This window comes from Homalodisca vitripennis, chromosome 6 (genome assembly GCF_021130785.1).
Source record: "Homalodisca vitripennis isolate AUS2020 chromosome 6, UT_GWSS_2.1, whole genome shotgun sequence".
NCBI lineage: Eukaryota > Metazoa > Arthropoda > Insecta > Hemiptera > Cicadellidae > Homalodisca > Homalodisca vitripennis.
The window spans coordinates 150406486-150423714 of NC_060212.1; the positions used below are offsets into that span (position 1 = coordinate 150406486).

Sequence of the window (17229 nt, forward strand, 5' to 3'; positions counted from 1 at the left end):
ATTTTTAGTTCGGTTACGCCTCATATTCTTGTACCTGGTACGTCTTCCATCTACAAATTCACTACATATTTTATTTAAAAAATGGGTTATAAGACAATAATACAAGAAAAAGTCACGGAATAACTACATAAGTTTACAAAGTTTACTAACATTAAAAATAGATTGAATTGTGGTTTTGAGCTTCGGAAAATTAATATTGATGAAATGTAACTATAATTTTACCTAATGAAAATACCAAATTATTAGTCCATAAGAAGTTAATTTTATTTGCTAATTCTCTTTGGAATTTCGCATTTCTTATGTCATTTCATGTTCAAAATTTGCAGTGGTAATACAAACCTCGGCACCCGTGTCGTGGGACTTAATGCAGTACAGCAGAAATATAATCTAGTCTTACAATCATCATCGAAGGGAACAATTATAGCGAGGAGCAAACGAGTGGAACACCGGCTCAGTGTGACCACATGCCGACAACGAGCGTCTCAGGGTGCTCTAAACATAACAAGGAATGAGCGAGCGGAACGATTGCTCAGAGTGACTATAATCCTACAAAGAGCGTCTTAGGGTGCTTTAAACATAACGAAGAACAAGCGAGCAGAAAACCTGATCAGTGTGACAACATGCCGACAATGAGAGTCTCAGGGTGCTGTAAGCAGAGCGAGGAGCGAGCGATCGAAACACCTGCTCAGTGTAACCACATGCGACAACGAGCGTCTCAGGGTGCTGTAAACAGAGCGAGGAGCGAGCGATCGAAACACCTGCTCAGTTTGACTACAAGCCTACATTAAGCGTCTCAGGGTGCTGTAAACAGAGCGAGGACCGAGCGATCGAAACACCTGCTCAGTTTGACTACAAGCATACAACAAGCGTTTCAGGGTGCTGTAAGCAGAGCGAGGAGCGAGCGATCGAAACACCTGCTCAGTGTGACTACAAGCCTACGTTAAGCGTCTCAGGGTGCTGTAAACAGAGCGAGGAGCGAGCGATCGAAACACCTGCTCAGTTTGACTACAAGCCTACATTAAGCGTCTCAGGGTGCTGTAAGCAGAGCGAGGAGAGAGCGATCGAAACACCTGCTCAGTTTGACTATAAGCCTACAATAGGCGTATCATTGTGCCGTAAACAGAGGGAGGAGCGAGCGATCGAAACGCCTACTCAGTTTGACTACAAGCCTACAATAGGCGTATCATTGTGCCGTAAACAGAGGGAGGAGCGAGCAATCGAAACACCTACTCAGTTTGACTACAAGCCTACAATAGGCGTATCATTGTGCCGTAAACAGAGCGAGGAGCGAGCGATCGAAACACCTGCTCAGTTTGACTACAAGTCTACAATAGGCGTCTCAGGGTGCTGTGAACAGAGCGATTAGCGAGCGATCGAAACACCTGCTCAGTTTGACTACAAGCCTACAATAGGCGTCTCAGGGTGCTGTAAACAGAGGGAGGAGCGAGCGATCGAAACACCTGCTCAGTTTGACTACAAGCGTACAGTAGGCGTCTCAGGGTGCTGTGAACAGAGCGAGGAGCGAGCGATCGAAACACCTGCTCAGTTTGACTACAAGCCTACATTAAGCGTCTCAGGGTGCTGTAAGCAGAGCGAGGAGAGAGCGATCGAAACACCTGCTCAGTTTGACTATAAGCCTACAATAGGCGTATCATTGTGCCGTAAACAGAGGGAGGAGCGAGCGATCGAAACGCCTACTCAGTTTGACTACAAGCCTACAATAGGCGTATCATTGTGCCGTAAACAGAGGGAGGAGCGAGCAATCGAAACACCTACTCAGTTTGACTACAAGCCTACAATAGGCGTATCATTGTGCCGTAAACAGAGGGAGGAGCGAGCGATCGAAACACCTCCTCAGTTTGACTACAAGCCTGCATTAAGCGTCTCAGGGTGCTGTAAACAGAGGGAGGAGCGAGCGATCGAAACACCTGCTCAGTTTGACTACAAGCCTACATTAAGCGTCTCAGGGTGCTGTAAACAGAGAGAGGAGCGAGCGATCGAAACACCTGCTCAGTTTGACTACAAGCCTACAATAGGCGTATCATTGTGCCGTAAACAGAGCGAGGAGCGAGCGATCGAAACACCTGCTCAGTTTGACTACAAGCCTACAATAGGCGTCTCAGGGTGCTGTGAACAGAGCGATTAGCGAGCGATCGAAACACCTGCTCAGTTTGACTACAAGCCTACAATAGGCGTCTCAGGGTGCTGTAAACAGAGGGAGGAGCGAGCGATCGAAACACCTGCTCAGTTTGACTACAAGCGTAGAATAGGCGTCTCAGGGTGCTGTGAACAGAGCGAGGAGCGAGCGATCGAAACACCTGCTCAGTTTGACTACAAGCGTAGAATAGGCGTCTCAGGGTGCTGTGAACAGAGCGAGGAGCGAGCGATCGAAACACCTGCTCAGTTTGACTACAAGCCTACATTAAGCGTCTCAGGGTGCTGTGAACAGAGCGAGGAGCGAGCGATCGAAACACCTGCTCAGTTTGACTACAAGCGTACAATAGGCGTCTCAGGGTGCTGTGAACAGAGCGAGGAGCGAGCGATCGAAACACCTGCTCAGTTTGACTACAAGCCGATAGCGAACGGTAGTGTTTCTATTATTTATTAAGAATTAATGAGTAGTAACGTTATAATGTTGGAAAATACAAATATGTTTTTCTTGAAAAATAACCTCCGAACACATCTGAAAAACTTTTAAATTATTTAGAACGTATACTGCAATAAGGTTTATGACACTAATATTTTATATTAATATTATGGAAATAAATTATTCAAACAGCATTATTTATACTTTCTTGGTATCTCTACTTATCTTCCACTTACAGCCGCACTTGAAAAATATGAGGTGGTGCACAATGAATTTTGAAATAACGTTGTAATTTCATATTTTCCTCATTAAACCTATGTAATACAGACCTTTTTGTTTATACCAGAACATATTTCTAATGAGATTGATATTAATGTTGATTGTATTCAGTTGAAGTATATACGTTTGGTTTATATTTAAACACCACATTTATCTTTCGTAGGTAATGTATAAACCTTTAACTTATACGTTACCTCGCGCGTCCGTCCGTCTTGTATTACTAAACATTTAGCGTTTTAACTTCTTGTCGGAAACACATTGTTGTGGGGGCACAACACAAAGTATTAAACGAAAAAAGATTTTACATTGTTTGAGACAGTAAGTAAAGTTACGTTAAAACTTAAATGTTAAGACTAGCGCTTCCATACCAGGTGTAGGGTTGCAGTGTTGGTAGTCGGTCATAACTTTATTCTCTATGATATTTTATAGTACAGTATTTTCTTTTGGGAACTTTAGTATTTGACACACTTTATTAAGTATTAATATAATAATCACAAATGTTTACGGTAAATTTAATTATTGTTATAGAATGTTTTCTATCTGATTGTCTGTCTGAATGTAGGATATACCAAGAATGAAATGAGCTATAGATTTACAATTGTGCATGAAGCCTGCTACGCTTCATTTGGTGCTTCGTCTGGCGTACTCCTACCTTGTAATCCTACCAACTTTAAAACACAAAAGATTCAATTTTAAAATAATGGTGCCGAGGACACTGTACTTGTCATGCTGACCGTCACAGGGTTGGTAGCACTCCTAGCTACATTCGCTGTTGCACTCACTCCAAATCAGGTAAAGTACATTTCCGATTATTTGTGTGTTTTTTTTTTTTTTTTTTTTTTCGTGATTCGTGTGCTTACTTACGTTTCTCCTATTTGTTTTTCTTATCAGCTCCACTAATAATTGTACAACTACACTCTTTCTATTATTTTGCATTTAAGTTTACAAATAATGTTACTCTGGATGAAATCGAGAACTGAAATGGAAACTTTTTTAACATCTGTGGAAATTAAATATGAAATAATCAGCAAGTTAAAATACACTTCAAAATAAAAAGTTCAATATAATTCCACAAAACAAAAATAATTGCTACAATTTCCTAATATTATCAAATACAATAGATATGAAAGTGATAAATAACACAGAAAACTTAGAAATAGTTAACAGCGAAAATATTGTTGCTTTAACGAAGAAGAAAGCGTCAAATTGTCAAAAAGTAGGCAGACTGTGATAAAGAAGCCTTATTGATCACTATTGGTTGTATCGGTCATATTGGGTTCAGCCAATCACGATAAAGCTCTGCCCATGTTAACTCGCCTGTACAGACGTATCCTATTATTGGCAACTTCAGTTTAACGTCGTATTGACTAGAGTCGTTTATCTACCAAATATTTGTAGATTTTAATAGTGAAAGCAATAATTTGATGCAGTGTGGACCGGAAATACCTATACAGGTTACATGCTTATACCTTTATTCTACAATATTATCATGAAAATAAAGAAATAATAAGATAATTGACGCAATATTCTGACGCAGTGTGTACCGGAAATACCTATACAACAGGCTACATACTTATACCTTTATTCTACAGTATTATCATGAAAATAAAGAAATAATAAGATAATTAATTGTGTAAGCTACTGTCTAACTTTTGGATAGTGTGAAAATAAATAGTTGAGTAAAAGCGTAATAGATGAGTTACCAAGCAGATGACTAATATGTAATGTGTAATGGTACAAAATGTAAATGTCCTGATGTGTAACACAAGTAAATTTTATATGTTGTATGTCCAGTGCAATCTGACGGTTCTGTACGAGTCTCACTGTTCTGACAGTCGGAAGTTCATACGCAACGTTCTTGCCCCGGTCTGGCCCTTGTTGGAGACGCATTGCACTCTCGAGCTGGTTCCTTTTGGGAAAGCACGGGTTCGTATGTGGTCATAAATTAGTTTAAAGTATGAAAGAGTTTAATACAAATATTATCTTGAAATAGAATACCCTAAATTAGATATTACAACAATTTGTTTATTTTACATGTTGAAACCTGATTTGGTTACTAAATAGGCCTACAAACTGAGAATTATACTGTACAGGCATGACTTTGTATTTTGGTTAATTTGACTAATTTGGTTACTCATTACAAAATGAAGCTCGTAATCCAGAATTATACTGTGCAGTCACGACTTTGTCTTTTGGTTAAAGTAATTACTCATTACAAACTGAGCCTCACAATTCAGTTTTATTTTGTACAGTCACAACTTTGCGTTTTGGCTAATTTGGTAGCGGGTTGAACATTTTCATTCTCTGTAATGTTAGTGTTGTTTAATTTTGTCATTTACAATTCCATGTTTCTTAATGCGTTTAGCGTTATGTGTTATGTGTTTATTTTTGAGTTGAAATCTAAAATAAATAATGAAAAATAGTAACAAGTTAATTGATTATAACATTTAACAGCGACAAATATCTATAATAGTATTTCATTATATTATAATTATTATATCTTTTGCTGTAAATTAAATTAAAAAATTTAAATAATTCAGAATGTTTTTCACAATTGTGTCTAAAAATCCTAGTTTAAATTTAAGAGTTCTTCTGGTTATAGAATATTGATTATAAGAATCTATGTTTATACAAGACATCATTCAAAAAGTTTCGAGATAATGTTAGATGGTCCAATTTGTGATAGTGCAATGAAGATTTGAGAAGCTGAATCACCCCACCGTTTCTCAAATAGATTGACAGTGCCGATGACACTTACATATGGGTTATAAACAAATAAAATCACCATACAGTTCGTTCAAGTTCCTGCATTACTATTTAAAAAAGTATGCTTTTGTATAGTATAGATAGTGTAATTTAGCCTAGTAAAATTAAGTAATTGTTATTTAAATTGAATCTTACTTTAGATCAAACATTTTCGGGATTTTTGCTTACTTTGAACAAGAACTTTCCTTTAATTAGTATGTTGTATTGGATTATACTGGATTTATGGTCTGATACATACTCATCTGTCTTACGGCTTTAGATTAAGGTGCAGCTATTCTAATTTATGTGTTTTCTTACTATTGTCACACTGTCAAACATATCGAATGAAGTATCAAACAATATAATAATCAAGTACTTCTGTAAATTCTTTTAAATAGTACTAAACTTTATAACAACTCTTGCTCTAGCTCAATAATAGATTAATTAACGCAATCATGCCCATTAATATCACGCCAGAGATTGGTAGTGATAGGGTTATATAAATTTATATTAACTTTATTAGCCTAAGCAATACATAATACTCATATTATCTCTCTGTTAGAGTAATGAATCCGGCTTTGTCTGTCATCATGGAGAAAAAGAGTGTAAAAGTAATATGGTGATGTCCTGTGCTATGAGAAATCTATTATCAAGTCGGCAGCAGATGGACTTCGTCAGCTGTTACATGGGTGACCCAGATTACGGCGGCATTCAGGTTAGTTGGCCAATACACATCTACAATGGCTTTTTGTCTTATTTTTAGTTTATATTGAGATATTGAAAGAATGAGGTGAAGACGCTTCAACAAAGATATTGTTCACTATTGTCTATTTGTACATTTTTATTAAATTGGCCAGCTCATTAGCTTCTTTCAAGCTGATGCATTCGAATCCAATGATGCACATACACTAGCACTTAAATACAGAGAAATTTGGTAATTTTATTGAAACCATTGTGACTTTAGCCAAGTGTAGAAAGCCATTTTATTACTCACCTGTGTCTCAAAATAATTTTAAACAGGTGTAATAATTTTACTCTTTATTGCTGTTTAAATTTTAAACTAAATACAGAGTAAAAAACTGTATATTTTTAAATGAATGTAAAATTTAATAAAAGAAATAGTGTACACTTACACACACAACACGTCCACGACGACGTGGACCCCATCGGGTAAACATAAACTTTCACAACTCCCGTCGTTTACCCGGTCGGTATGAATTTCATTATTGCGTTTTTATTGTTTGCCTGTCTTTATTATTTGTTGAATGTAGTCCCGCGTTTAAATATATAACTTAGACTATCGTGTATCCCGTTGGGCGCACGACTGCTTAATTTCTTTAGGTAAATGATCTTTTAGGTACCACTTGGGGTACACGGAAAAACATTGAAAAACCATATTGAACATACATATTTTGTGCGGAATCGGAAAGCTTACATACATATATCGTTATACTTAAACGTAAAAAAACCCCGATTACGGGATTTTGCCATTATTATTAAAAACATTCGACAGCAAATAAAAAAAGTCAGGAAATAACCCGTCCTCGAAAACTTCTAACGAAAACGTCGAAAACGAAAATAACAAGTTCATTTAATTATGTTTAAAAGCACAAACAAGGATTATTATTGTGAATCCTTTTTAACCTATTCTTTATAGACAAATGAAAAAGGTAAGGATGTGGTTTGCATCTTTCCATAAAGAACTAGTTGTTTTAATTCAGTTTTTATTTTACTATGAAATATTTTATCATTTCAATGCTTTCAGAAATAAATTAAGCTAGTTTCTTAAAAAAAATGAATTGTTAAATGTGTTGATAAGCACTAATCGTGAAAACGCTGAACTAATCGGCCAATTATTTTTGTTATTTTTGTTGAACCAGTCGAGGAATGTTCTTACGGAAAGAAAAAGTAAAAAAGTTTCACGAAATATTTTTTTTTATTTGAGGAAATAATGGTAACGTTTATAAAACATAATCCAATGTGATCTGACACTAAACAGCTTTTGGCACTTTCAGCCGAAGTTTACCAAAGAGACTAAAACATTTGTTTACATTAAGACTTTAGAGACTATTAATTATGCAGCGCTTGATCAGCAGTGTAATGCAGATAGGAAATACAAAGTTACTATCAAATGTTTACTCCATATTCTGGTTTAGCGAAATTAACCCATTTAATCGATTAAAAAACTGTTTAAACGCTGTTATAAAACCCATCTTAGTAAAGAATCTGTAAATATCTGCACGTAAGATACCTCAAACTGGTTGGCTACCTTGACATTGTGATGTGGCATGTTTTCCAAGACAGTTAGTAATTACAATTTAACTTAATATGGAGCTAATGGATCAGTCATATTAATTTTTTACCACCTGTTTTATTACTTCCGTTAATTAATGTAAGTATAATGTGCCACAACGTTAAGGGAATCCAACGTATGCATATATTTACATTTTTTCATTCAATTCAATTTTATTGCAATACAATATGAACTGCGTACTACATCCTGGAACTGGCAGTCATTTTTTTCTAAGATGGCAGGTTATTATTTAGTGTTTTTCACCCGTAGTTAAAAAAATATTACATTGTTACTACAACCTATATGTGTAATACATTTTTTTCGGGAAAATGTGGAAATAATTCTGGTATGGTATACATTAAGCATCCACCACCAATAAAATTACGACACTTAAAAGATTTCTTTCTTTTTTGAAAAGCGATGGGACTGCACCTGGGCAAGTTTTATAATATAATAAATATTAGAACCTGAGATAGCTAATTTATTTTTCATTTTATAATATATTTTCATAAAATATATAATGGTATCCAGGTTGCCTTCAAGAAGAATTAAGTATATTGTAAAAATTGCCAATATTGCCACGGCAGGCTGAATTTGTTACTATGGTTACGATTATTTTCAAACAAAAAAATATATAATTCTTACACTAAATGTTCTAAAATTTATAGAATTATTATATATACTACAAAGCAATAACTAAAATAATAACCAATTTAACATTTTTTGTGATTGAAAAGTGGTGGGATGTACTAAAGTTTGTTGCTATGGTTACGATCATTTTTTAAATATATTTAGCCAGTTATTTAGCCAAATATATAATTTTTACACTAAACGTATTCAAACTATACTAAAATGTAGCATATTATAGACTAAAACAAAGCTATAAACCAACATAAACATGATATATTACTAATTTTCAAAATGGCGTAGATTTATGACGCCATCATATTATGATTTATGATTTATGAATTGTGATATCACTGTTACCAAAATTCTTTCTATTTGAAATGGTATAAATAGTGGTGGTAGTGTTGATGTATCTGCTATATGAACTTTCAAAACACGTGCATTTCAGATCGGCATTATAATGATTGTCAGTTCCAGGGAAAGTAGTACCCAGAATACACTAATGGTTTAACTACGTCACTGCCATTTATAATGAACTTGGATAAACGTACTAATGGCATTGTTATTGCAACACTCTACCGTGTAAGCAGTAGAATATATAAATTGCTTAGCAACGAGCAACATTCATTTTTGTTTATACACGTAAGAAACAAACATATCTACACCAATGAGCACATTACACGTTAATGATTATTAATTTTAATTTTGAAGTTGTTTAACATAATTACTTTGTACTGACGTAATTAAATTATTATTACTTAACTTCCGTGTCAACTTTTTGAAATATAGCCGAACAAAATGTCAGATGTATTGATGACATAGGTTATAATATTACCCTTTTTTCAGTGTCTATATATAACGTTAAAACAATACGAACTAAAAAACGACGTATGGTTTGAAATTGATTTACTCACAAGAAATGTTATATTTACTCGTGCTTAATTTATATTAGGTCAATGAATTAACCTGTAACTACTTAGATCAAAGAAAACTAATTTGATTTTGTTAACAATAAATGAAAAGGACTGTTTTACTGTTTTCAAATTTACAACGGATTTAAATTGATTATTAATAAATATATAAAATTTCTCAAGAAGAATAAATTTATATCTTAGGGTGAAATTGATCGAGTTGGCGAAAATAATTATATATATTTAAAATTTATCAAGTTTTGAAGAATTTGTTGTAGAATTAAGAGTTTAAAACCAATTTATGAAAGCTCATAAAGATTTAATGTTTATAAAGTTTTGAAGTTACAATTTTCTCAAATTGAGTTTTTTAAAGTCCGTAATGTCAAAATTTTAGTAAAAAAGTCACTTCCATCGAAGATGTCATCTTTGCCACAGGGGTGTATTATGTGAATGTTAAGTGGAGTTCCAGTTCACCTTTTTCTTAGTGCAGCTCTTGGAATCTGACGTTGTCACAGACTTGAAAATTGGAATTTGGAGTTTCTACGTCTGAAGAGATAAAAAAAAAGATGACGATGAAGTTAAAAATAAACACTTAACATCTTTTCGACATCAGAGACCCCTAGATTAAAAAATGTTGTGTAATCTAGGTGAAGATGCATTCTCATTGTCTCATTAGGTGCACAATCGAGTGCACCAAGAGAAAGAGCTGGAGCCAAACAATATTCCCATTAGATCAACCCTTTCTACATTTGCTACTTAATGTCTTGATATAGAAAAGGATAATAAAAACAACTTTGAAAACTGTTGCTCAATGAATTTTAAGTTATATGTCCAAAATATTGATATTAGGGAACTTTATATGGATTTTTACCCTTAAAAATAGCTTACACAATTCTTCTTATGTTCCTGGTGGTGAAATTCAGGAAGGGAATAAATATCCTTAGGGATCGGTATAATCAGAATAACAGGCACTGGCTGATTACACCAATGGTTACTTTTGGTTACTCTGCATTGTACTTTGACTGTTGTTGGGGAAAGGAGATAAAGTATCTCAGTAAGTTATCTCAACTCCTATCAATCTTTGCCCATACATAGGGGCTTATTGATTGCATTGTTTGGTTTCCATTGTATTTATTTTTGTTCATTAATAGGTATGACATTCTTAAAAGCTACTTTGTAAATTCACTTCACATAATAACATTACAAATCACTAATTTCACCCAGAATTTGTTTGTTGAGTATTCAATATTTCTGGCAGAAAACTATAAAAGCTTAACAGTTGCCATAAAACTTTAGTCTGAAGGATTTCCATTTAGATTTATTTATTTATTTTGAAGTGAAGATAATATCTATGAACAATCTGTCTTTGTCTCTAACTACATAAAACTTCATTTAACAGATATTTTTATTTCTAGTGTTAGAATTAACTCTTCAAATCTTTCTCTTGCCTATAAGTACACTCTAAAAATTTTGCAACATAAAAAATGTAGACCATGAAATAAACCTATAAAGTTATTGAATTAGTTTGTGATGTAAAAATTTTATTCCTAAATTATAATTTCTTATAATTATTTTGCATTAGCATATAGTTCCACATAAAGTATGTATGTCAGAATAAATTTCTTTAATATTTGACTATTTTTTCCCTATCCATTTTGAAAGGCAGAACAAACCATCCAAGTGTGCCCAGCGGGATAGCAGATAAACTTATATACAGTTAAATATAATGTTGAGCAAGACTAATATCTTGCAAATATATATAAAAACTTCGTTTAAAAATGAAATAGTTATATGTATTTAAAAAAAGACAATGCAGAAACCAAACAGTTCCGTAAATCTAGGCCAATATAAAAATTAAACAAATAGCATATGCACATAGCAAAATTTTGTCATTTAATGGTAGACAAATCGGAATCAAAGATTATGATGATTTAATAAAATCTTTACCTGATAAAATTAAAGCTTTTATGTACAATCTATTACAATAAAAAGTTTTCCACAAGCAACATGTAACCCCACGGTCTTCAGCATCTATTAAAAAAATTATGTATAATAATATACAATATTAATATTCTTAGGGTTTCTGGTAGGAATATAGGCATATTCTTATTTCAAAAATACAAAAAATTGGAATAGTAAGAAAATTCTGGGCTATGCCCCACTGGTTTGCAAAGAAATGAAAAGTCTTTCTATTAATATTTCGCAATCTTGGTCTCTAAAGTTGCAAAATATTAATAGAAAGAGCCTGCTAAATAAATGTAATCAACTGTTCTGTTTAAACATTGTTTTATGACAGCATATATACATGTTTACATTCATTTGGCCATAATTTCAATTTGTTTGCATTTATAGTGTGAAAGCATAGAGTAAGCTTCATAGTAACAACACTTCTTATTTCATCTTGTTCTTCAATCGCTCTTTGGAAAGCAGTAAGAAAATATCCAGATAATAAGGTTAAAAGCTTTAGTAAATATATATTTTTAACTGTGCATTTTAGTAAATATTAAGTATGCAGTTCTAAGGCAGTACGAGTATTTACAGCCTCTACTGTAAATTTAGAAACTGTTATAAAACTCATCTTAGTTGTATTTTGACATAAGTAGGTTTCTCCGACCTGTGTATTGTATATATTGTTTTCTTGTCTGGGAAACAAAGCAAAATCAGCTATGGAACAAAAAATTTTAAGACCGAATTAAATTTCAATGGCCCCAAACATACACTTTTTGACAGATTTTCCTTGAATGTGGCAACAAGGCAAACACAACATTGGCGTTGGAAATATAATGCACTCGAACCAGAAGTGCTCATAGACGTGCAAAGCCTACGAAAATGCATGTGAAGCCGCGGGTGACTGCTAGTAACTTTAGTATCATTACGTTCTTATGAAAGCTCTAATTTAACACAAATATTAATTTTAAGTTGGTGCTTTTTTATCAGTAATTCCTACTGTTTCTAGTATTCAATATCTGACGCAAGTCTGATATAAATCTGAACGCATATTCTGTTGTATAGTGTGCAGAGAAGACTGGATTGTCGTGGGCGGACGTAAAAGCCTGCATGCAGTCAGGTGAAGGAACACAGCTCCAAAAAGAGGCAGAGGCAAAAAGTTACGCTACTCGAATTTCCCACTATGTACCAACAGTAGTAATAAATAAAGTAGGTATACAGCAAATGTTCTCTGGGTTTAATATACAAGGTGCACAATAAGATATCTCTCTCCCCATTTAGATGGGAAAGGGAAATAAGTAGGCTATACTATGATAATATTAATTTACATTTTGTTTGTATCCTGAGATATACCCATAGATTATGGATAGTATTATGTCGATTTGCCTTTGTTATATAAGATATGCGAATAGCCACGAGCTCCTTCAAAGTCCATTTTCTTCTTCTTCCTAGTTGCGTTTTGTTGTTTGTCCTTCCTTGTTCCATATACGTAGGTCATATTGCTACAAGAAACGAAAACTTATTTTGTTAGTTTTACATTATAATAATATAGGCTATTATTAAGTACTGCAAAACATTCAAAATTCTAAGTGTTTATAACATTGCTACCAGCAATATTGTTGTGGGGCAATAAAAAATATATTTATATATTTTTTCATGTATTACTCTATATTTTAAGGTTTGACACCTAAAAAAATACACAATCGTAGGCTAAAATATACCTTGCCGCGTAATCCGAAATTAAAATCAATAACACATTTCGGTTAAAAGATACAACCACGACTATCAGGGAATAGAATACAATACACACATTGGCGTTAGCTTCTTCAAAAACAATATTCAGTCACGACTCACGACACATAGGACATACCGTGAATTAAGGACACATGGGTGCGCTCTTGCTCTTGCGCATGTAGGCAAAGTCACGGCTAGCCACTACAGTAGGAGTCACCAGAGAGTGCAGTTGAGGGAGGAGCCTATTTGGTGCGTGACCTTGGGGTAGCCAATGAGGACTGAGCGACGTTGCCAATTTTGTTCCCCGTTTAAACCTTAGCGCTATGTACCGGGCGGTAGTTGTAGTGTCTTGCGGCAACGTCGCGCGGGCCTGTCCATTTTATTGGTCACCGCCAACTGCACTCTTTCGTGCCTTCTACTGTAATTAGTGTAAAGTTGGGCACTGCACACAAAAGAGGCCCAATGAGATCATTGAATGTAGGACTTTCCTCATTTTAATACTTAATAAAGATTTTTTAAATCTCAAACATGTTTAGTCTATCTACAACAGTAGAACCAACCGTGTAACGAAGGTCTCATTATAATAACTTTTTGACAAATTTTATACGTAGATTTTAAGAAATAGTGGGAATTGTTTGAAAGTAACCAAACATTATAGTTGTATACAGGGTGTCCAAAAAGTCCCGGGTCGGTTAAATATTTTTCAAAATATTTAAAATAGAGCTACAAAACCTTACACAAAGTTAGTGGACATAAAAATCTATTTTATCACATATTCAATGATCCGGTACTTCCTCAGAGGGGGCGGCCCGCTAGGAGTCAGAAGAAACTCTTAAATGTAAGCATAGGTTGATATGCATATCAAATAAAAGGGCTTTATTAGTAGAGTACAGAGCCGCAAACCCGACCTCAAACGGATAACCGAGTCAAAAATGACAGCCGTTCAAAGATGGCTTGAGTTTGCAACTTAGGTTAATGTAAAAAGTAAACTGATGAGCTTTTTGATTTTAACTTAACTAACCCAAAACTGTTTACAATTAATTGATGTTGTAGAATAATAAGTTTCGTTATTTCTGAGAGGGATCGGAGTTTTGGGTAAAAATAGATTTTTACATCCAGTAACTTTGTGTAAGGCTTTGTAGCTCTATTTTAAATATTTTGAAAAATATTTAACTGACCCGGGACTTTTTGGACACCCTGTATAATGCTTCAGCTTTTGGGAGTAACATCGATTTTACTAGTTAGTACAACCAAAAGGAGTAAGTTACTAATGGGCTATCGATCACAATGCAACGAAAGTAGTTATTTTGTTAAAACTTGCATGATCAGGCTCCGATTGACATGGTTGGGGTATTTAGGATTAGGCACTGTCTATTAAGTAATAAAATAGCTATAAGTTGATTAATAGTATTGAGCTATAAATTATAGCGTACTTTTCCTTATATATTTGTGGCCTATTGACTTTTACTGTTCTTATTACATTTTCTTCCAACATTTCAAGGGGGGGGGGTGACTACTTGATATACCCTCTGACAATCCAGACATACATTTTTTTCAATGTAACAATTGTATTAGTCACTTACTAAATTCGATATAGTTTGTTACATATGCTATGTTGCATGGAAATGGTAATCAATTAAATATTTAACCCATTAACTGCCACGTTCAAGATATTACATGTTTCCATTTTAATTCGTTTATCGTGCTTGATGTATAATGTGCAATTTTAATTTTGTGAACAACTTTCTCAACCAAGTTAATGAGTTTCAAAGTTATCAACCGTTTTGTTTAGGTGGCAACAGCTTTAAGTATAAAATTAGCCGTATCGTATTTGAATTCTTGATAATTTGTGTTGTTTCTATTGCTGTACTGTGGAATTAATAAGAGACTTATTACATGAAAAACATATGTACCGCACTGTATATACCTGATTGACATGTGAAATGTGTATAAACCTAATTGGTAATTGCTGTAAATAATTAATTTAAAATGGCATATCCATTAATAGTCGTTACAATCGCTAAAAACGAATAAAAATTCTTACAGTAAAAATCTCTGCACGCAATTGCACCTGGCACTTAAGTATCGCTAAATTCCTGAACTAGCGGTAATTAAATGTAGGGTTGAATGTTTGCATAGAATTTCATTTGTTTTGTTTCAGGTATACAAACCGACAGAGCAGAATGAAGCAGTGAGAGGGAAGTTTAATGAAGTTATGTGTAGATATACACGAAGTTCTGACATATGTTCTCTGGCGTGATTTATAAAAATAAATTTTTTTGTTTATATGTGTCTATTTATATAATTATCTAACCAATGGTGACTGGCGTTAACGTTGTAAGGTCGCACGACCACCTATTTTTAAGGAAAAGGTAGATTTTAGGTAATGATAACACAATGGCGTGAAGAAAAAATAATATGAAGGAATTTACTCTTTTCATTTCTTGATTCTGTGAAATACTTAAATACTAACTTCAAAAGTACGCAAAAAAACTTGACTACAAAGCTTCTGCCCTATGTCGTAATATTTATGAAGAAATTACATTACAGTGGTGAGTTCCAAAATCATTCCTGTCGCCATGGCAACCGAAAATGACGGCAGTAGGAACGATTGATTGTAGGACTGTAGGTCCACGCCTAGTTTTGACGAGGGTGGCTGACGTCACTTTTCTGCAGGGTAGGACAGTTAGTCCACGCCGACAGCCGTGGACTAACTGTCCTACTTTTCAAAACTGACCTGGCCGTGCGATAATTTTTCTACCTGCGCTCATTCTTCATTATGTGGAAGAATGTGAGTGATACTTCCACTACACACGCCCAGCGTACTGCTTAGGCAGTAAATATAACAGCTTACTCAAACCAAAACTCAAGGTATCACATATGAAGTGGGTTGCTAATTGGGATTAAATTTGAACAAATTCCATACATCACTACATTACTATCTGAGTAATTCCGCAATATCCTAATGAATGATAAACATCTACAGTAAGTTTGTTTTAATTATACCTTACCTTGGTCCATCGTTAGTATCAGGAGGTAAGATATTATTAAAAATTAAACTTTTAAAATAGGTATAACTCAATTAGGGAAATTTGTTGATTATTTGTACTAACAACGAACTTTATGTTTATTAACATAAAGTAACGGATATATTTTGAAGGACAATAATGCATATAACAGTTATTACAAATACATACATATAGTTATATTAATTTTGGAAAAATTATTAATACATTGGTTGGTTTAGTAAAAAGTTAAATAATTTATTTAAATAACAACAAAGAATTTAAATAAATCAGAATGAGCAAAACATACGATTAGTCTCAAACACCATGTACACATAGAAACGATGATAGGAAATTATTAATACAATGTAAATATAAAAATTAATTTACATAATAATAATAATAATAATAGCAATAAAAAAGTAACATACAAAAATTCAATGACGATTAGCGCAGAAAAAAAAACTTCGCAATACACTTAAGAAAATAAACCCAACTTTCATTTATGCATTTAGCTTTTTGTTTCAATCTTTGCTGTAGGTGGTCTTCTTCTGTAGCGAGTCAGAAAGAGGTATTAAAAATACTGTACTGTAGTCTACTGAATAATATTTATCAGAGATATAGTATAGATCTCGAAACAACCGTTCAAGGGCAGTAGAGTGAGTACGGCGATCCCCTGTCAAACCCTCGTCAAAAGAAACCCGTGAGTCGGACAGTAGTCCACGGTCCACGGTCCCGGCCTGGGACCCACTGTCCACCCCTTCAGAAGCAGTTAAGAAATTACCCCGACAGTTTTACGACGTGGACCTACAGTCCGTTTACCGGAACGATTATAGTGTATTTTAGAACTGCCCTTGATTATGAAACCCACTTATCTTTCCGATCTACAACACACACACACACACACACAGATATATATATATATATATATATATATATATATATACACACACACGAGTAAATTGTAGTGCGAGTTCATATTTCACAATCGTTTTCGTACAACTCTGGTACAATTTTTATATTTTGGAACCTACTGCGGTAGGTACTTGTTTTTCTTCTCATATCAATTTCGAAACTACTTCATAACTTGAAAATTTCTTT

At 34.1% G+C, this 17229-nt stretch overlaps 1 protein-coding gene across 1 annotated transcript; it reads left to right on the plus strand.

Annotated features, from left to right (window-relative positions):
- The first annotated feature begins 3462 nt into the window (after window positions 1–3462).
- Window positions 3463–15409, plus strand: LOC124365283 (gamma-interferon-inducible lysosomal thiol reductase-like). Its single transcript, XM_046821245.1, has 5 exons — window positions 3463–3658; window positions 4661–4792; window positions 6174–6326; window positions 12455–12598; window positions 15285–15409. Exons 1-5 carry the CDS (start codon window positions 3593–3595, stop codon window positions 15381–15383), a joined length of 594 nt encoding a protein of 197 aa, XP_046677201.1. The 5' UTR covers window positions 3463–3592; the 3' UTR covers window positions 15384–15409.
- The last annotated feature ends 1820 nt before the right edge of the window (window positions 15410–17229 follow it).